Source organism: Phocoena sinus, chromosome 7 (assembly GCF_008692025.1).
Source record: "Phocoena sinus isolate mPhoSin1 chromosome 7, mPhoSin1.pri, whole genome shotgun sequence".
Lineage (NCBI taxonomy): Eukaryota > Metazoa > Chordata > Mammalia > Artiodactyla > Phocoenidae > Phocoena > Phocoena sinus.
Window position 1 is genome coordinate 3,116,894 of NC_045769.1, and position 20,999 is coordinate 3,137,892.

At 48.8% G+C, this 20,999-nt stretch overlaps 1 protein-coding gene across 14 annotated transcripts in view; it reads right to left on the reverse strand.

The window, feature by feature from the left end:
- Positions 1-20,999, reverse strand: part of LRRFIP1 (LRR binding FLII interacting protein 1) — a 144,424-nt gene that overhangs the window by 75,102 nt on the left and 48,323 nt on the right. Inside the window, exon 1 of one of the 14 annotated variants that reach the window (XR_004350695.1) lies at positions 11,512-12,044. The exons of 8 other annotated variants lie outside the window; for them this stretch is intronic. Coding sequence is in view for 1 of the 6 variants with exons in the window: in XM_032637272.1 (XP_032493163.1) it covers positions 11,512-11,577 (66 nt within the window). In the remaining 5 variants the exon portion in view is untranslated. Of the gene's footprint in view, positions 1-11,511; positions 12,046-20,999 lie in introns of those variants that run through there. 5 more of the 14 variants (XR_004350697.1, XR_004350701.1, XR_004350702.1 and 2 more) reach the window with 5 other exon arrangements.

Consider the following 20,999-nt stretch of genomic DNA (forward strand, 5'->3'; position numbering starts at 1 on the left):
GGGGTTCCAGAATTCTACATGGAAGCTGGACGGGGTTTATGAGCTGTTAACTCTAGGACGACTCTTGAGAAATGGGCCTGAGCTGCTTCGTCATTTCCTCCACCTAGGAGAAAGCCCTGGAGTCTGGAAAGGCACCGAGATGATGCTCTGGGAGCCGCTCCCCGTCGGCCCCGCAGAGCCTGGGGAGACTTACTGCTCATTACTGACGTGCGGATCAGTGACCCTAACGCTCTGTGATGGCAGAATTTTCTTCAGGCCACGTGATATGTTACCACTGTAGTTTATGACCTCTTGGGAAAAGTTAAAGGATGTAGTTAAGGTTCACTCATGTGAATATAATAGGAATATCACGCAGTTGAAGCCTGCAGTGTGACAAAGAACCGGTTCTGTTCAGAAACAAGCAGGGGCCCTCTGTCTCCACGTGTGACTGTTCCTGGGAATGAGGAAGGACTACAGCTCCTGTTGGGCAAGGCTGAAATCTCAGAGTCGCTGGTGAACACACACAGCCCCGTGTTAAAGTGATTTACAACACGCTGCAGACTGCAAAGGAACCATGAGGCTGTGATACAGAATCCCTTTCCTGACTTGCCTTTTTTTTTCCCTTTTTTTCTTGAAGTAGAACTGAGTTACAATGTTGTGTTAGTTTCAGGTATACAGCAAAGTGATTCAGTTATTTTTTTCATATCATATTCTATTATAGGTTATTACAAGATATTAAATATAATGCCCTGTGCTGTAAGATATATCCTTGTTGCTTATCTATCTTATATACAGTAGTTAGTATCTGTTAATCCCAAACTCCTCATTTGTTCTCCCTCCCTCCCTCCCTCCCTCCCTTTCCCTTTTGGTAACCATAAGTTTGCTTTTTAAGTCTGTGAGTCTGTTTCTGTTTTGTACATGGATTCATTTGTATTATTATTAGATTCCACATATAAGTGACATCATATGGTATTTGTCTTTCTCTGTCTGACTTCACTAAGTATGACAATATCTAGGTCCCTCCATGTTGCTGCAAATGGCATTATTTCATTCTTTTTTATGGCTGAGTAATATTCCATTGTGTATATACACCACCTCTTCTATCCATTCCTCTGTCCACGGACATTTAGGTTGCTTCATATCTTGGCTACTGTAAATAGCGATGCTATGAACAGTGGGGTGCATGTATCTTTCTGAATTAGAGTTTTTGTCTTTTCTGGATATATGCCCAGGAGTGGGATTGCTGGATCATATGACAACTCTATTTTTGGTTTTTTTTGTTTATTTTCAGTACGCGGGCCTCTCACTGTTGTGGCCCTTCCCTATTTTTGGTTTTTAAAGGAACCTTCATAGTGGCTGCACCAACTTACATCCCCACCGGCAGTGCAGGAGGGCTCCCCTTTCTCCACACCTCCCCCAGCATTTACTATTTGTAGACTTTTTAATGATGGCAGTTCTGGCTGGTGTGAGGTGATACCCCATAGTGCTTTTAATTTGCATTTCTCTAATAATTAGCGATGTTGAGCACCTTTTCACATGCCTGTTGGCCATCTGTATGTCTTCTTTGAAGAAATGTCTATTTAGGTCTTCTGTCCATAGTTTGGTTGGGTTGTTTGTTTTATTGAGTTGTATGAGCTGTGTGTATATTTTGGATATTAAGCCCTTGTCAGTCGCATCCTTTGCATGTATTTTCTCCCAGTCCGTAGGTTGTCTTTTGTTTATGGTTTCCTTTGCTGTGCAAAAGCTTTTAAGTTTAATTAGTTCCCATTTGTTTATTTTTGCTTTTATTTCTTTTGCCTTGGGAGACTGCTTTTGGGAGATCTAAGAAAATTTCGCTATAATTTGTCAGAGAATATTTTGCCTATGTTCTCTTCTAGGAGTTTTATGGTGTCGTGTCTTATATTTAAGTCTTTAAACCATTTTGAGTTTATTTTTGTATATGGTGTGAGGGAGTGTTCTAATTTCACTGATTTACATGCAGCTGTCCAGTTTTCCCAGCACCACTTGTTGAAGAGACTGTCTTTTCTCCACTGTATATTCTTGCCTCCTCTGTTGTAGATTAATTGACCGTAAGTGTGTGGGCTTATTTATGGGCTCTCTATTCTGTTCCATTGGTCTATGTTTGTTTTTGTGCCAATATCACGCTGTTCTGATTACTGTCGTTTTGTAGTACTGTCTGAAGTCTGGTTAAGGTTATGCCTCCAGCTTTGTTCGTTTTCCTCAGAAGTGCTCTGGCAATTCTGGGCCTTCTTTGATTCCATATAAATTTTAGGATTATTTGTTCTAGTTCTATGGGTGTTGTGTCATGGGTATTTTGATAGGGATTGCATTAAATCTGTAGATTGCTTTGGGTAGTATGACCATTTTAACAATATTAATTCTTCCAGTCCAAGAGCATGGGATATCTTTCCATTTCTTTGAATCATCTTCAGTTTCCTTAATCAACATTTTATAATTTTCAGCAGATAATTTTTTTTTTTTTTTTTTTTGCCGTACGCGGGCCTCTCACTGCTGTGGCCTCTCCCGTTGCGGCGCACAGGCTCCGGACGCGCAGGCTCAGCAGCTGTGGCTCACGGGCCCAGCCGCTCCGTGGCACGTGGGATCTTCCCGGACCAGGGCACAAACCCGCGTCCCCTGCATCGGCAGGCGGACTCCCAACCACTGCGCCACCAGGGAAGCCCCGGCAGATAACTTTTATTATCACCTTGGTTAAGTTTACTCCTAGGTATTTTTTTTGACGTGATTTTAAACAAGATTTTTTTTTACTTTATCTTCCTGATACTTCCTTATTAGTGTAAAGAAATGCAGCAGATTTCTGTATATTAATCTTGTATCCTGCTGCCTTGCTGAATTCATTTATTAGTTCTAACAGTTTCTGTGTGGAGACTTTAGGGTTCTCTATACAGAGTATCATCTAATCTACAAATAGTGACAATTTTACCTCTTCCCTTCCAATTCGGATACCTTGTATTTCTTTTTCTTGTCTGGTTGCTATGACTAGGACTTCCAATACTATGTTGAATAGAAGTGGTGAGAGTGGGCATCCTTATCTTTTTCCTGAATTTAGCTGGAAGGCTTTCAGCTTTTCACTACTGAGTATTATGTTGGCTGTGGGTCTGTCGTAAATGGCTTTTATTATGTTGAGATATGTCCCCTCTATAAGCACTTTGGTGAGAGTTTCTGTCGTGAATGGAATGTTGAGTTTTGTCATATGCTTCTTCTGCATCTACTGAGATGATCACGTGGCTTCCGTCTTTCCTTTAGTCGATGTGGTGCATCACACTGATGGATATGTGAATGTTGAACCATCCTTGCCACCCTGGAATGAATCCGACTTGATGATGTGTATGATCTTTTTTATGTATTGTTGTATTTAGTTTGCTAATATTTTGTTGAGGATTTTTGCATCTATATTCATCAAAGATATTGGCCTGCAATTTTGGTTTTTTTGTAGTGTCTTTGTCTGGTTTTGGTGTCAGGGTGGTGGTGGCTTCATAGAATGAATTTGGGAGTGTTCCCTCTTCCTTTCAATTTTTTTGGAATAGTTTGAGAAGGATACCTATAATAAGTTCCTCCTTGTATATTTGGTAGAATTCCCAAGTGAAGCCATCTAGTCCTGGACTTTTGTTTGCAGGGAGGTTGTTTTTTGTTTTTTTTTTTTTTTAAATTACAGATCCTATTTCACTTCTAGTAATCAGTCTGTTCAAATTAGCTGTTTCTTCCTGACTCAGTTTTGGCAGGCTGTATGTTTCTAGAAACTTGTCCATGTCTTCTAGGTTGTCCAGTTCGTTGGCACATAACTGTTCATAGTATTCTCTTACAATTCTTTGTATTTCTGTGGTCTCAGTTGTTATTTCTTCTCTTTCATTTCTTATTTTGTTTATTTGGGTCCTCCCTCTTTTCTTCTTGGTGAGCCTGCCTAGAGGTTTGTTCATCTTGTTTATCTTTTTAAAAAACCAGCTCTTGGTTTTATTGATCTTTTCTATTTTTTAATCTCTATTTTATTTATTTCCTCTCTGATCTTTATTATTTTCCGGAGCTAACTTTGCTACAGGAAGTGGCAACCGCTACCAACTTTTGTTTTCTATGTAAACCCCCAATTCCTCATATGCAGTAGATTCTAAAAATAGTTTGCTGTTCAAAGCAACCAAGCAGACTGGGCAATGTGTTCTCCTGCACAGGCAGGAACAGGAGAGGGAGCATATACCAGCTGGCAGCTCAGAAACAGTGGCGATCCTGGCCTCTGTACCACATGTGTCCACGGCCCCCGTGTCCCTCAGCTGCCACATGCATTTTACTCCACTCTCAACATCTCACCTTTCCAAACCCCTCGCTCAGGCAATCACGGTAAGTTCCCCCACGAGGGGGCCTGCTCTTTACAGCCATGACTGCAATTATGATGGCCACAGAGAAGAAGGCACTTTGGGATGACAGTTGTCAATGGGGGAAGTGCCAACGCTTTAGAGGGCATTCTGGAACTGCTGGGGGGGGGTGGTGTTGGGAAGTCACAGTGACTGGAGGAGGGGACTAATGGCATTTAGGGGCAGGGCGTGGTATGCCAACCATCCTGTACTCAGACAGGCCCACACAATGAGGAACTTCCCCATTGGCTACTCAGGCAGATAGAAAAACCACATTATAACTTTCTGACCTACAAATTCATTCCAACTCACTTATAAATTCAAAATACATTCTGAGTAGTTTTAACATACACTGAATATTCCAGGAATGCAATCTGCGTGGAAATCAAGGGAAGATCATACATGGCTTTGTTCAGAACCTTCCCAAGAGTTACTCTCAATATTCACATTCTGTCACTGCAATTTACTTTCGTTTTATTTCTTTTTAATGTTACAGCTAAAACATTATATTGACCTGAAATTATGTGTGAAGGAAGATTTTACCACCTAGGAACTTCATTTCAGGTTAGTAATAAGGATGTTAAAAACTTGTTATAAAAAAGGGGCACTGGGTCTGACAGAGCTGCAAACCACAGTTTTAAAACTTCAGGCTGGGATGAGGGGGATGAACCCCTCTACTGCACAGCCATGCTTGTTGAAACAGCCTAGGCACAGGTTCAGGACACAGGTCTGGGGGCCAGTGCTTAAGCCACAAAATAAACAAGACACGTTATTAATTTTACTTGACGATCTGGAGGACATAAAGTTAAGGACTAAAGTTTAACTGGTTATTTAAAACACTATGTTTCCATCAAAATCAAATCAGATGAGTTATGGACTGTAAAATGATCACGGAATTTTATGATAGAACAGCAACCTTCAAAGAAGCCTTTACCTCGCAAGGCCACTTTACATCACTGCTTGTGAGGGGCTGGCTCGTGGGGGACCAGGTGGAAAAGCTACCTCTCGCGGCTGTGACTGTGGTGTTCTCAGCGGGGCCCTGAGTTTCCGAAGACAGAGACTGTCCAGAGAGGGGTCTCGAGACCAAGCTACCAGCGCTGGCTCTGTTGCTGACCCATTATGTGAACTTGGACAAACTGCATCACTTTTGAACACTAGCCCTCAATACCGGGGGCAAGGGGACCAGGTGACGTGATCTCTGGGTGCTCCCTTTGCCTCTGAAATGCTATGTCTCTACACTGGGTTGAATTCTTTGCACCCTGAGACTGTCCATGGAGTTGTCTTTCCCCATTTTGCTACTGGAAATCTCCTGACTTTGCTTCTCAGAGAAACATACCAGAATAACAAACATTTTAATCAGGAACAAAATTATTCACGTTCCTTTATCGACAGCAGACTGATAACATTTACCTATTCAAACTTCACAGCACAATCTTTGGCTTAACAACGACCAAGCTGATGACTAAAAACCGTGCACAGTACCTTCCATGCGAATAAATTCTCTTGTTGTTAATACATTTAAAATGTTTTTCTGAGATGAGTGATGTTCACACTTCCTTCAACATATTGGAGTAAAAAGCAAGGGCATGATGGCCACAAATAACCTCGTGTGTGACCGACAGGACCGACGGGTGACAGGTAAGAGCAGCCTGGCCTCACCTGTGCAGCTCTCCAGGTGACAGGTTCCCTCCAGCCAATGCCTCTGGGCTCCATACCCTTCACTTCACCTGCTCCACTCAGGGTCTTCCTTGCAAACTCCACACCTTTAAGGTGACACAAGACACTAACACTGTTCCTTCTCAGAATAAGGCTGGACCCTCCAGCAGCTCCACACTTTCCCGCGTAGGCAGCACACAACAACTGACGGCCTTTCCTATGCTCGAGTGATTCTCCTGGCACCAGCTAGGAAAGAGCCAGAAGGCGTCATTTCCATCCTCAACAAGCTTGTCTGTCTGTATGGTGGTAGGAGCCGTACAGCACGCAGGAATGAGGCTGGCGCCCAGCAGCTCCCGGCGTGGCTTGACACAAGTGACAGCTAGAAAGCTGGTACAGTATGAAAAACAGAAGGATGAAAATTTCTGCAGCTCTGTCATTTCTACTATTCCTCTCCTTACTTAGAAGAAATACAGTTCATTGAGTGTGCTTTTGTCTGAAAAACTACCAGAAATAGAAAGGAAACGTTAATCAAATGAAGACTTCTCAGTATGAACTCCGGAGCAAGGTCTTGTGTCCTAACAGGCTGCCTTAGTAAAAAGAAACCCTTCAGCCTTGATACGGAGGTTGTGAGGCCCCAGGGCTGCAAAGGAGAGCCTGACAAGAGCAATGATGCTCGCTGACTGCCTGCCGGACCCTGCCCGAGCATCGTGTATGGTGGTGACATCACCAGCACCAGCTCTGAACCAGCAGGGCTGGGTCTGAACTGGCCCCCACTGCCTGCTGGCTGTGTGGCCTTGGGAAAGTCCCCTGAACTTTCTGAGCCCGTTTTCTCTTTATGTGTAAGTGGAAATAACCAAACCACCGCTGAGGTTATGCAAGGGGGGAGGGAAGACTTCTACAGAAAACACTTAACAGGGCTGACATGGCAGGGGTTTGGGAGATGCTACCTACTGTTACTACCTACACAGTGTCTTCTATGACGACAGTGTGAATTCAGCTCACAGGAGGTTGAAAGCAGCAGGAGAAGACAAGCATGCTGAAGCACTCACCAGGAGAAAGAGTACTGGGGAAATGCCAGAGGAGGCAGGGGGAGACTCCCCACCCGCAACAAAAGCCCACTCCTATTTCTCTTCCCACAGGAAGATTACACACCCACTGGCCAGAGATAATAAAAACAGATGTCAGGATCAGAAATGATGTTGCTTTAGGGGCTTCCCTGGTGGCGCAGTGGTTGAGTCCGCCTGCCGATGCAGGGGATACGGGTTCGTGCCCCGGTCCGGGAAGATCCCACGTGCCACGGAGCGGCTGGGCCCGGGAGCCATGGCCGCTGAGCCTGCGCGTCCGGAGCCTGTGCTACGCGACGGGAGAGCCCACAGCAGTGAGAGGCCCGTGTACCACAAAAAAAAAAAAAAAAGAAATGATGTTGCTTTGATAAGCTCTATTACACAAACATATAAATGAAACATTTAGTTAAAACGAAAAGTAAATCTTCCTTATAGTCATTTAAACTACAGCTAGAGTAGTTGTACTTTAGCGTCCAAACAAAACTATTTATATGGCTTTAAAGTTGTCAAGTTACAGTATTAAGGAGAAAACCACTTGAAACTCTGGCCCTCCCCCAAATGAATACATGAGGCACAGAAAGGGGATTTTAGTGGTGGTATGCGATCAAGCACATGGCAATTCTGAACCACTTAATCTTGGATGTAGTCAAAATAGTGCTTTGTTTAACTCAGAAGAAGTTCATTTACTTAATTTTATCTAGACTGTCTGAATAATGAAAGTTCTGGTAAATCCATTCCATGAAAATATGGAAATAAGCTGCTTTAAAACACACATACACACAGAGTAAAACTTGGGTGGCCCAGAGTAAAAGCAGTAAAGTAAATAAAAGTTCCTCTTCTCCCTGACCCACGTCTAACATATAGTGAGATGTCACAGGCTTACTGCCTTAACAGGTTAGCATTTCGAACCTTACGGCCAACGGGGCTCCAAGATTAGAACTTTTAAATATGATAAGATATTTTGGAAACACTGGCATATGAGTAACTAGTCATAAACATTTCCTTTCAATAAAGATGTTTAATAAATAAATAAATAAATAAATAAATAAATAAAGTCTGTGGGTTCCGGGAAAAAAAACAACACCACATTTCCCTTGCTGAGTCACACAGCCTGATTTTTCAGGGATAAGAATTTCCTCTTGAACGCTGCCTTTTGAGGGGCAAACACATCGCACCAACTCGTGGCCTCATAATTCTGTAGAAACCAGATAAGAACCTCACTCTAATCAGGTAATACACCAATCAACTTTGCCTGAAAACACTTCAGCTGCTATAAATAACTCGATTTCCTGTGCTCACTGTAGGTGGCAGTTTAGACGGCAGGGTTTACAAAAAGTTTGCTAAGGAGGCTTCCACTACTTGGATACCAGCTCAGGCTGAACAGAAACTAACCCTTAAAGAAAAAGGGAAGTTGAGTCTCCATCTTTGCCCTAGTGGGACACTCTTACTACTATGAGGAAAGAACTAACTTACTGTATTTATATCTTACCTGTTTGGGAAAATGATTCGTCTAAAGCAAACCATGATTCCAATGCTCAAAGGTCTCCTGTTCAGCCCAGCAGGGTCGGTCCCCCAGCACTGTGTTCGCCCACCCCCGTTCATCCACATGTCCCCTCGCCACCAGGACCTGGGGACCTGCGCACTGGTACCTACAGTAAGATGACACTTGGGGGTTCACGTTCTACCCTGATAGCCTCTCTCAGAATGGGGCTGGTCGTCTGTGAGGACTTAGTGCTAATCAGTATGTGGAAAACTACCAGAGGTGACAAAACCCGGCAGGAACATGGGGAAGTTACAAAAGATAAAGAAACATGGTTTCTACACTGTCCTCTCCTGCAAGGAGCTTGGACTTCCTGCTCGGATCCTGCTTTTTTCTTTGCCCCGTGAGATGGAGCTGGACAAGTCCATCTCTTCCTGCCAACCCCAGCTCTGGCCTCACACCCAGGTGGCCCCGGCCCTCCTCCTCCCCTGGTGACCCCTGTTCCCGGGACACAGGGTCTCTGGGCACAGAACACAAGCCAATCTGAAATGCCCACCGTTCTCCCGCTGGAACACTACCGCCCAGGGTGGCTGCTGGGCGACTCCTTCTGACACATCCCACCCCACCCCACTGGTCCTTCAGCAACGGTTTCCTTTCCTTTTTTTTTTTTGGCGGTACGCGGGCCTCTCACTGCTGTGGCCTCTCCCGTTGCGGAGCCCAGGCTCCGGACGCGCAGGCTCAGCGGCCATGGCTCACAGACCCAGCCGCTCGGCGGCATGTGGGATCCTCCCGGACCGGGGCACCAACCCGTGTCCCCTGCATCGGCAGGCGGACTCTCAACCACTGCGCCACTAGGGAAGCCCAACGGTTTCCTTCTCAACCAGTAACCTCAAAACACAGTCCTACTCTAAAAAAGTTTTTGCTGCTATTTACTTGAGCAAGTTCACAATTGATTACTGAAAACCCCTAGGACCAAATGTGTTTCAGAATTCAACATTTTTGGATTTTAGAAAGGTAACAAGATGCATACACCATATATTCTGTAACAACCCAGAGTAACAGCCCTTAGTCAAGAACCTTAACAGGGCTGCAGAGAAATGTACGAATATTCACACTGAGAAGAATAAAGACTGAAAATAGCCTCCCATCAGCCAGCCAAATGGGACCTGGGGACCTTGGCACAGATACCTACAATAAGACGAGACTTGGGGGCCGCGAACAGCCTCCCATCACTGCCAAATGAATCCTGCTGACAACTTACAAAAAAGAGAAACAACTTCTGATTTTCAGAGCTTACTGGATCCTGGAACTCGGGGTAGGAGGAGGTGGGCTGTGCCCACCGAGCACCTCCTCACTCGGCAGCTGTTCCCGTCTCTCCTGTCACCAACTTCCAGCAGCATCTCTGTGAAGCATGCATCTCAACCAGATCCAGTCCAGGGTTAAGTTAAGGGTTAATGAGAGCGTGCAGCCAGCACCTTCGGGTGACAGGTGTTATTTCTACTCCTGCCTCTGACGGCCTGGCGCTCCCTTCCTCACATCCTGTTCTCCATGGTCACTCTTTTCTTCTCCTTGCCCAGCAGTTCATTCCTCTGAGCTCAAATCTTGCCCAGGATTAACATCAGCCTGTTCTTGCCATCTATGGTTTGCCTAGGCGGCTCCTCGGGAGCTTGGGCATCTCTCAGCGGCATTCCCATCCTTCTTTCCTCCAAGGGCCCTTCCCTGATGGTGATTCAAGGATCTCTCTGTAGGTTCCCAAGTAGGTTAAGGGACAGGAACCAGCTCCAAAGGTCTGGTCCAGGGGTGGAATGTTATGTCAGGTCAGAGGAGCACACTAACGAGGACCTTAAAAATATCCACCCGCCTGTCCTCAGCAAGGAGTGTAACTTTCAAGTGTGTATTCATCAGAATCTATTTCTACACCCCTCTCTGGTGCTGACCGGGAAGCTCAGGGCAGGGCAGTCTTATTCATCTTGAATCCTCCACAAACACTCAGTAGGTGATTAATTCCTACCTGCTGAAGGAGTGATTATTTGGGGTTCACCCTTTTATCAAGGTTCCACACAGGCCGGATAAAGTGGAAATCTAGGGTCTCTCTCTCCCTGTCTGCGGTACTAACTTAATGATGTGCTTCTTTTCCAAACTACGCCCTTTCACCTTTAAATATTCCCATTCATCATCAACCACAAGCCACATGAAAAGGGGTAGTTACTAACCTTCCCCACCTCACCCCCTGCCCGATTTTAACGCCAAACTACTCCCACATCCATGGTTCCAACGCTGGGTGCTGAGCCGGTTAACTGCAAAATCCCCCAGAGGGAGGATCCCCTCCGGACCCGTCGACCCCAGGAGACCAGTCAAAGTGGATCTGGGAACTGGGGTCCTTGGGGGAACTAGAGAAACCAGGTGCAACGCATTGGTTCTAAGGTCCAGCGCAGGGTAAGTGCTCCAAGCCACCCAGCCACTGGGGGCGCCAGCCTCAGAGCGAGGGCACCGCCTCTGGGCACCAGTTCCTAGGTACTGTATTTTGTAAAACATCAAACTAGCAGTTCTGAGCGAAACTCTAGACCACGCGCAGGTCTCACACCTCGGCTGGATCTGCGGCCGAGTCACGCAGCTGGGCAGAGCCCGTCAAAAGGCCGTAACTGCGGGCAGAGGGGACCAGACGAAGTTCCTTTCCGTTCTGCTGAGGGGCGTTGCCCAGGGAAATGTACTTTCCAGGGCGCAAGGGGGGGGGGGGGGCAGTGCACACCGAGCCGCGAACTGAACCGAGAGCAGGACCCCCCCCCCGGCCCATGCTCGCGTGGGGACGTTCGTTTAAGGGGGTCCCCGGCCAGGCGAGGCAGCCCCACACCTCCCCGGGCACAGATGATTGCGGCGGAAGGTGCCGCCTGCCCCTGGCTCCTAGAACATCAATAAGGACCAAACACTGGCAATCAGAACCAAAAGTTTCGAAAACGTGTTTTCTTCTTACCAGTCTCTGAGCTTCTGGGCTCAGACAGTCAATTTCCTGGTTCTGCGCGGCCGCAGGGTTGGTCATGCTGCCGGCTGCAGGTCCACCTTCTCACACAGCAGGGAAAGGGAGCCAACGCCCGGCTCCCCGGATCCGCGAGCGGGCCGGCTCTCAGCGCAGCCACATGCCGAGAACGGCGGGGCTACTGCCCGGAGACAAATCCGCGCGTCGGGACAGGAACCTCGCCCTTCCCAAGGCGGGGTCGCGCCTCCGCGGTTCCGGGGCCGGAGTGCGGCCGCAGGGGCGGGGCACAGGTGGCGGAGCCCGGGAGCCCGCGAGCCTGGGGTGGCGGCACCCGGGAGAAGAGCAGTTGGGGCCGCCCCCAGCCCTCCACCCACAAGCGTCCCGCCCGCGCTCCACCACGCACCCCGCCCGGCCCGTTCTCAGCGAGCGCTCCTCCCCGCGCCCCAGCGGCGCGGTTATTAATCATCACCCAGCCCTCCTCCGCCCCCCACCCGAAAGGCGGTGGGGAAAAAAGACCGTAGCCGGCCCCGCCCACAGCCCCCGTCGGCCGCCCACCCACCCGCCGAGAGAGGGCGAGCTGAGAGGCCTCGGAAGACCGGGGAGGAGTGGGGAGCCGCCCGCGCGTGGCCTGGGTCGCCCCGGGGAGGAGCCTGCGCGGGGGAAGGTTCTGCGCGAGGGGCGGGGTCCTCTGGTGGAGGAGCCAGAGCGGGGCGGGGCCCCCGGGGCGGGGCCCGCGCGGGGGTGGGGCGGATTGCCCCTCAGACCCCGCCCCCGGCCCCCTCGCCGTCGGTGCTGCGCTCCCGCCCCAAGGTGTTCTCCAAATTCAGGCCGAAGTGAGCTTCTGCGGACGCGATTACCTCGCCCGAGTCCCGCAGCACCTGCTGGTCGGGGTACCCAGCTAACGCGTCACCCGGAGAAAGGGCCGGCTTCCAGGGCGACCACACCGCGCGGCCCGCGGGGGTAAGAGCAAGCATCCGACGGCCGGGTGCGGCCCCGCCTGCCTCCCCCTCCGCAATAGGCGCCAGAAGAACGCGGTTTGGCGCGGATGCGGCGTCTCAGAGCCGGGGGGCTGCACCGGCCAGGGATCCGGCGGGAGGTCGTGCGGGGCAGGGGCCGATCCGAGGTCCCCGCCGGGCGCCGCGCGGGGAAGGCGTGGAGAGGAGCGTCCAGCGGCGGGACGGGGCCCCGGCCGCCCAGCACGTGCCTCCTCCAGCCGCAGAACTCGCGTCGCTCGTTCTTCAGCGGTTCTACATGCAAAGCAACGAAACGTCTCCTGACCTCGCCAGGCCGAAGCAGAAGCGACGGGCAGGAAGCGACGCAGATTTTCATCGGAATGCCAACCTGCCCCGGCCCAGCCCGCTGCCTGTGGCGCCTGGAAGCTTTCCGCGTCCTGCCCGGCCTCCTACCCTGCGTCCAGGCGGCCCCGGGCCCTTCCTGCCCATACCCTGGGGGCACGTTTTCGGAGGCCGTTCTCAGAAAGACCACCTCCCCGCCCCTAATTCTCTGCAAAGGCGGCTCCAGCGAAATCCTCGACAGACCGCAAATATACATTTAAATGTTACAGTCCCCCAGTTCCCCACTCTGCCCCACTCACCTCCTCCTCGGTAACACGTTAGCGCAAGGCCCGTGTGCACTCGCCTTCCCGCTCTGGCTTCAGGGCAGGGGGCTCTGGAAGGAAGGGTGTATGTGTCGGGGGGGCGTAGCGGGGTGGGGAACAGAGAAGGTTCTGAGGGACCGAGGTCCTAACCTAGGAGAGAGTAGGGACAGCAGAAAAGCAAGGCCGAGTAAAGACCCAAAGTGGCCTCTGCGGGAGAAACAGCAGGTTTCCACTTTGGTGAGCGGGAACACAGCGCCAGGCCTTGATGGATAGCAGCGTTAGGTTGGCAAGAATAATTTTCAAAGATTGAAGTGCGTACCTTTAATACCTTGTTTTCTCGCTATAACACTTTTAAAATACGTCAGTGCATTACAGTTCTTGATTCTATAAACTAGTTGGCAAAAATAATTTTAAGCTGTTCGACATAAACAAGTACGGGACTTAGGGAATCTATGGTGGAAAGCAAAGATGATTTTAGTTAAGAGCTCCACAGATGAGAATGATAGCCAGTTAATAAAACCGCCTTCTGGGAGTCTTCAGTTTGAATATTCTGGTCTAGATAAGCAAATTCTAGAGCTTCTTGCCACCTGGAACCTTATGACCACATCTCCCTGAGCAGGGCACAGGGAACAGGCTTCTTTTGTCCTGACTGTCACAGGGCAATGCCTGTAGACACCTGCACCCTCCCCAGCTCCCAGGTGGCCGTCCAATGGCTACTTACCGGTTTTGTGAAAACCACATAGGGAAGGGGTTAGGTGGCTCTGGAATTAAACCGTCTGGCTCAGTTCTTGCCTCGGCCACTTACTGTGGGATCACGACTAAGTTATGGAGCCCCTGTGTCTCGTGTCTCATCTGAAACATGACAGTGATTATGAAAGCGCCCAGGGCGGAGGGGAGGACCCCCACTGAGCACAGTCAGGGGAGCTGCCTTGCTGCCCCTCAGCCCGCTCTCTTCTCCTGGCCTCCAGGCGCCCAGGCCTTCCTGCCCTTCTCTGCAGCAGGAAGGAAGCTGGGCAACAACAGGTTTAAATGGCTGAGAACCGGGAGAGATTGTGGGTAGCCCCGGAGAAGACAACAAACCCACAGCCTCCACGAAAGCTGTGAGAGGGCCTGGCTGGAGGGCACTATCGTGGAGGGGCAAGCAACTGGTTGGCCAGTTTTATTCCCAGGAACAAACTAACAATACCAACAATAAAATAATGATAGTAAAGGCACAAGAGATTTCTGATTCTACTAAGCAGTAGCAAATTAGAGAAAACTGCTTTGCTAACATCCTTCTAGATGAGAGGCCTCTATGTTCTGACATGTGTTCCAGCCCAGCCATACCGTGAAGATGGCTCAGACCCGTCCCAGCTGTAGGGAAATGTCAGTCTGTATTTTAAGTGGTGCTGAATTCATACTTCTTGGTGTTACTTAGACCCCGGGGCCCCAGAACAAAGTGTAGAGGGTCTAGTTGCCTTCTGTTCATTTTGACATAAGTAGCTCTCTAGTGAAAAGGGCCCCTTAGGAAGCCCCTTCCCAGGCAGTCTCCATCACCCTCACCCCCTTTTTTTTTTTTTTATGCGGTACGCGGGCCTCTCACTGTTGTGGCCTCTCCCGTTGCGGAGCACAGGCTCCGGACGCGCAGGCTCAGCGGCCACGGCTCACGGGCCCAGCCGCTCCGCGGCGTGTGGGATCTTCCCGGACCGGGGCACGAACCCGTGTCCCCTGCATCGGCAGGCGGACTCTCAACCACTGTGCCACCAGGGAGGCCCCCAAACGTAACTTTTATATGCTCTGGGATGCCGTAAAGCTCGTGCGACTCCCTTTATTGTGATAAGCACTTTACTGCAGTGGACTGGAGCCGAGCCCACAGTGCCCCCGAGGTGTGCCTGTGTAAAATGCTTTGTAAACGGAAAGGTGCCGTGCAAATCTGGGTAATCACTTCATGAACCAGCTTTATAATATGAAGTGGTTTTTATATTAGTCAGAAGGACCCATATAAGGTTATAACATACATGTAAGCTCACCGTTTGTAGAAGCAACATAGAGATGTTTATTCCGCTGTAATCAGTATGGCTGGGGATTCACGTTCATGCAAAACAGCTGTTATGGCTGGGATTTGGAAACTGGTTGTGTGTGGGTTATTAACTAGGGGTGCAGCCAGGAACCACTGTGCCCTCCCCTCCCCGCCCTCTACCTTGTGCTACATCCTGGAAGGGTTTGTCTCCGTCAGCACCGACCACAGCAGGAGGCAAAGCTGGTGAACCCAGAAGCAGCCCAGCACCACGAAGACCAGTAAACCACGTTTGGGTGCGAGCCCAAAGTGGTTAAGTGTTGTGGCATTTGCTGGTTAGCTATGAGTCTGAGGTTCCCAGAGCACAGTTAGATCCTTTTACTTACCTTCTGTTCTCTTCTAGGGGCTCCCTTAAGAAATTAAGTTCCTGCATGTAATCTTATTGCACGTCAGAGAACTGCTTTTGAGATTTTCGACACTACACTTCTGTTGAGAGGGCTCAGAGCACCACAACCATGGTGGCTTCTAGGGATGCCCGAGACAGAAGCTGCCACAAAACCTAAGGTGCCTCTCAGGACAGAGGCCCTGGGTTTAAACGGTGACTAGGTGCTTGCAGGTCAGTGGCTGCCCAGCAGCTTGGAAGGGGCTGGAAATAGAGTCCACCTGCTAGAAGTGGGATCTTGACCTAAAGAAGGGAAAACTGAACCTGTCATTGACCTCACAGCTCTTTATATAAAGACCCTGGGCCCACACTGGTGCAGTCTGAGCCTTCAGCAAGCCATAATCTTTTTGCTGGAGGAGGGTCCCGCCTCTGTGCTGGTGGCTGCTGACGGATTGATCAGGGTGGTGGGTGCTGAAAGCTGGGGCGGCTGGGGCGATTTCCCAAAATAAGATAACGAAGTTCGCTGCGTCGAGTGACTCTCGCTCTCACGAACGATTTCTCTGTAGCACGCAATGCTGTTTGGTAGCACTTTACCCCCAGTAGCACTTCTTTCAAAATTTGGAGTCCTTCCTCTCAAACCCTGCCACTGCTTTATCGACTCAGTTTATGAAATATTCTAAATCCTTTGTTGACATTTCAACAATCTTCACAGCATCTTCACAGGAGCAGATTCCACCTCAGGAAGCCACTTTCATAGCAAATCCACAAGAAGCAAAATCCCTCAGTCATTAGCTTTATCATGAGATGGTAGCAATTCGGTCCCATCTTCAGGCCCCACTTCTGATTCTAGCTCTCCTGCTGCTCCCACCACATCTGCAGCCCTTCCTGCACTGAAGACTTGAGCCCCTCAAAGTCACCCATGAGGGCTGGGATCAACTTCTCCCCAACTTCTGTTAATGCTGATATCGTGACCTCTTCTGGTGAGTCACAAATGTGCTTCATGGTGTGTAGAAGGGTGACTCCTTTCTAGAAGGCTTTTAATTGACTTTGCCCAGACCCACCGGAGGAATCACCGTCTATGGCACCTAGAGCCTTATGAAACATATTTCTTAAATACAAGGTTGCTACAAACATTCTATTTGTAAAAAAACACAGTATCTTTGAAACACAGTAAAGTGAAGTATAATAAAACGAGGTCTAGGCAGGTGTACACACACGGAGGCCCACAGAGGTTGTGTAACTCGTCCACGATGCACACTGGCAGAGTGAAGTCAGGTTTTTAACCCAAGTCCCTGCTAAAAGTCCAAGCCCTTAGCATCCGGCGCACTGCCTGACACAGAGGTGCTCCCTCCCCCCAGCCACCCAGGGATCCTCACTGGGAACAGACAGTCACCAGACAGGCTGTCTCCCTGGGCTGAACCTCGACCAATAACCCCATCTCCTGCTCCAAGGGTGTTGGCAAAGCAGTGCGCGTACCCAGGTCCAGGCCGTAGCTCGCTCTCCTGGTATGACCCAGGGCACTGGTAGGAACATCGAATGAGGGAACCAGTCCCTGCCTGCCATTCACAGAGAAAACTGTACCCCACAGTCAGCTGGCCCAGATCAGGCCCACGGTGAACTTGACACTCGGGCCTGGGTCCTGCCTGCCTCCAGTGGACAGAAATATTGGGGGCAAGAGTGGCTAGAAAGCAAGAGAGCTAGTTTCTAGCATACAGACAGCTCCTGCTTGCTGAGCACCCACCCTGTGCTGGGTGTCCTACAGCCACATACTTCGTACTCACCGCTGCCTGTGACTGAGTCCTCACTCTCCCCAGAGACTCTGAGTGGGCTCTTCCAAAATGGGAGCGGGGGCTTCCCTGGTGGCGCAGTGGTTGAGAGGCCGCCTGCCGACGCAGGGGACGCGGGTTCGTGCCCTGGTCCGGGAAGATCCCACGTGCCGCGGAGCGGCTGGACCCGTGAGCCATGGCCGCTGAGCCTGCGCGTCCGGAGCCTGTGCTCCGCAACGGGAGAGGCCACAACAGTGAGAGGCCTGCGTACAGCAAAAAAAAAAAAAAAAAAAAAAAAGGGAGCAGATGCTCACCTCACAGATGGATGGATGATTCTCCCAGGAAAATGGAGGACTTTGATAGTTTATCATTAACTCTCATTGATCTTAAGTATGTTATATTTTTGGTAGCAACTGAGAATAGAAACTCTCTTTTTAAAACGGCATGACTTTTGGATTTTTTTTTTGCATAACTACCTGGCACGCAGCAATTCACCACTTTTTTTTCATGTAGTATATATTTAGTCTATATTTTGAAAATCCCTTTGGATTTTCTAAGGAAGGTGATGAGCTTGAGTTTTGGTTGCACTTGAACTTGAAGTGGGGCAGAAAGCCTTGAGGAAGGTGTCCAGCAGGCACTTTGGCACCAGAAGTATGAACCGGTTTAAGGTGGTGATAAAAATGGTAGCATGCATGTAACAGAAAAGAGGCTGAAGGAAGGAATCTGGGGACTCCTACATTTAACGAATAAGAGAGTGTCGAGAACAAGCCAAGACAGACGACGGGTCGTTAGGGAAACAGAAAATCAGAGGCGCCTTCTGGAAGCCACTATTCAGAAGGCTGGCGTGAATACTGGTGTTAAGGTAGATGGAGTGAAGAGGCCAGGGTCGAGAAAGCCTTTAATTTGCAACTAGAAAAATATCGGCTATTGTATCCTCTTATTGAAAATCTACATTTAAGCATTTTCAATGGTTCACGCACACAAAATAAATGGCACGTTACAGCCTTGGAGGAAGGCAGAATCAAGAAGGCTTTGGGTGGGGAGAGATTTGTTCATGTGTCCGTCTGTTTTTAAGGATGGAAGAGACCTGAGGCAGTTTGGAGGCTGGAAAGTGGGAGTTAACGGAGATTGAGCTAAAACAGGGTGGGCGTGTGGGAGACTGTTGACTAAGGGACAGTGGTGAGGGCACTTCTGGACTTTCAGGATTTGGCCTGATTCTGAGCTAAATGGGGATGAGAAAACCAAAGTGGCCAGGAGAGGACATATAACAAGAAGCACAGTCCTGGTGCAGAGACTGTGGACACAGAACTGAGGGACGACGAAGGTTGGGAGGAGCAGAGACTGAGGGACCCACCAGACAGCCGCCTCTGGTACAGCCAGGGTGATGCTATTTTCAGTACCTGAGCCCAGAGCCCTTCCACGGGGCTCCAGAAGGCCCAATAATGCTGCCGCAGCGTAAAATCTGTCCACATTTAAAATAATTTCTGACTTAATTTACTCTGGAATTAAGTTCATCTCCAAAAGTGTCCAGCAATAAGTCCATAGCAATCTTGGAGGGGGGAGGGATGTAGCCATTTTTTCGATCCATTCCTCAGAACTGTTGACCCTTAAGACCAGACCAGATGATCACAGAAACCTCCCCCCACCACCATATATTGTGTCCAAGGAAATGGCCACAAACACCTCCAATAAAGCACCTCTTAGGAAAACCAGTCCTGTTTTTCATGAACACAACACACTGCAAATACCACCCAATTATTTTCTAAAAATATTGAGAACAAAACAACTCAAATCCATTACATATTTCTCAATCACATAGGAAAAGACTTGGAAAAGTCCCTGTTAAGTCAACACTAATGCAAAGAAAAAATACCTATATATGTACTCAGAATAGTCCATTTAAGAAACTTTTGATCAGAATTGATAGTAAAATAAGGAAAATAGGCTTTACTTTCAACGACTGTATTCACTAGCTAACAGAACACCCCACTGATAAGAAATACACGAAATGCTTCAAAATATATTTAGGAACATAAAACGATGGTTAAAAAAACAGAAGCAAAATTTCTTCTAGATTCTCACCGGTTTCTTTGGCTCCGGTCTCCGTAATCTTGCCCATGAGTTTAACATTCTAGGAGAGATAGAATGTGCCTAAAAATCGGAGCCATGAAACAAAGCTCTACCCTGCTGGCTGAAAACTCCAGAAATCCATCAGGCGACAAAGGTGATGGACAAATGTCAGTCACAGAAAGGAAGTGTGGGGAACACAGGAGTTTATAATCTAAATGTAAACAGTACCCATAGCAAACAGGGGAATTTGAGGGCACACAGGGTGAATTCAAAGGTTTAAAATCCAGGCACTCCCACTAAACAGCTTGACTTGAAGACAACCTGACTTCAGGACAGACAGAAATATCAGAAGTAAGCAACCTTCCAACCTAAGGTACAGAAATTTCTAAAAGAGCATCCCTAAAATAATCCTTCTAAGAAAATGAAGTTTCCTAAAGGAAAATAAAGACTGGAACACACTTTAAGACAGCACTAAAAACACATGCCCACACCCTAAAATAAGGGTTTTCCCCTCTGCATTTTAGCCCCTGAAACAGAGGGCAAAGAAAAGTCATCAACTGTTAGCCTCCAGGAAAGTACCAGATTATGGGCACCTTTTTTATCATCAATCCGTATGAACCAGATATCTCTCCAGCGGACTTAACATAGAACATGAAAGCCTCACCTTTGAAAAATGAAGATTTTAGATGAAGTTTAAGGAAGAGTGAAGAACAGCCACCTGGAGAGGCATGTTTAGTGTGACAGTGGAAATTCTGGAAAAGCAGGAGATCAAATAGCCACTCCTGACCACATCACCTCTGAGTGCCAGCAGAGAGGTCAATTAAAGGCACCTTTATACCTGCCACCTCACTGGGCAGCTTCGACCCGCCTACCTTAATGGAAGGGCGTGGTTCCCTAAGCCCATTGTAGATTTTCCAAACGCCTCTTCTGACCCGTGGGTTTGACTTTAGTTACTCAGATTACACTGAAGCCCCTTTCTCTTATCCCCACTTCTGTTGAGGCGTTTGTATCAAATATGGGGTGAGACTTTATGATGAAACTCTAATATAACTATAGAGCAGGGTTTCTTAATAGCGGCACTATCAACATTTTGGGTGAAATAATTCTTTGCTGGGGTGCTGTCCTGGGCATCAGAGGGTGACTGGCAGCATCCCTGGCCTCCACCCACTAGATGCCAGTAACGCTCTGCACCCTACCTGGATGACCAAAGGTGTCTCCAGACGTGGCCACATGTCCTCTGGGAGGGAAAGAGAACCCTGTTGAGAACCCCTGATCTAGAGGGTTTGAGCCTCCATCCAAGGCGCTCACACTGTAGAAGGACACTGAGTTATCAACTTACACAGACAAGTCACCTCAACAAATACACAGCTAAACATGCACAGAAATAATGATCAACACAGATATATTTCAACACGGGCTTCCCTGGTGGCGCAGTGGTTGAGAGTCCGCCTGCCGATGCAGGGGACACGGGTTCGTGCCCCGGTCTGTGAAGATCCCACATGCCGCGGAGCGGCTGGACCCGTGAGCCATGGCCGCTGAGCCTGCGTGTCCGGAGCCTGTGCTCCGCAACGGGGGAGGCCACAACAGTGAGAGGCCCGCGTACCGCAAAAAAAAAAAAAAAAAATTTCAACACGTTCTCTAATGTCCATAGCCCTCTTTTTTTTTCAAGTAAGA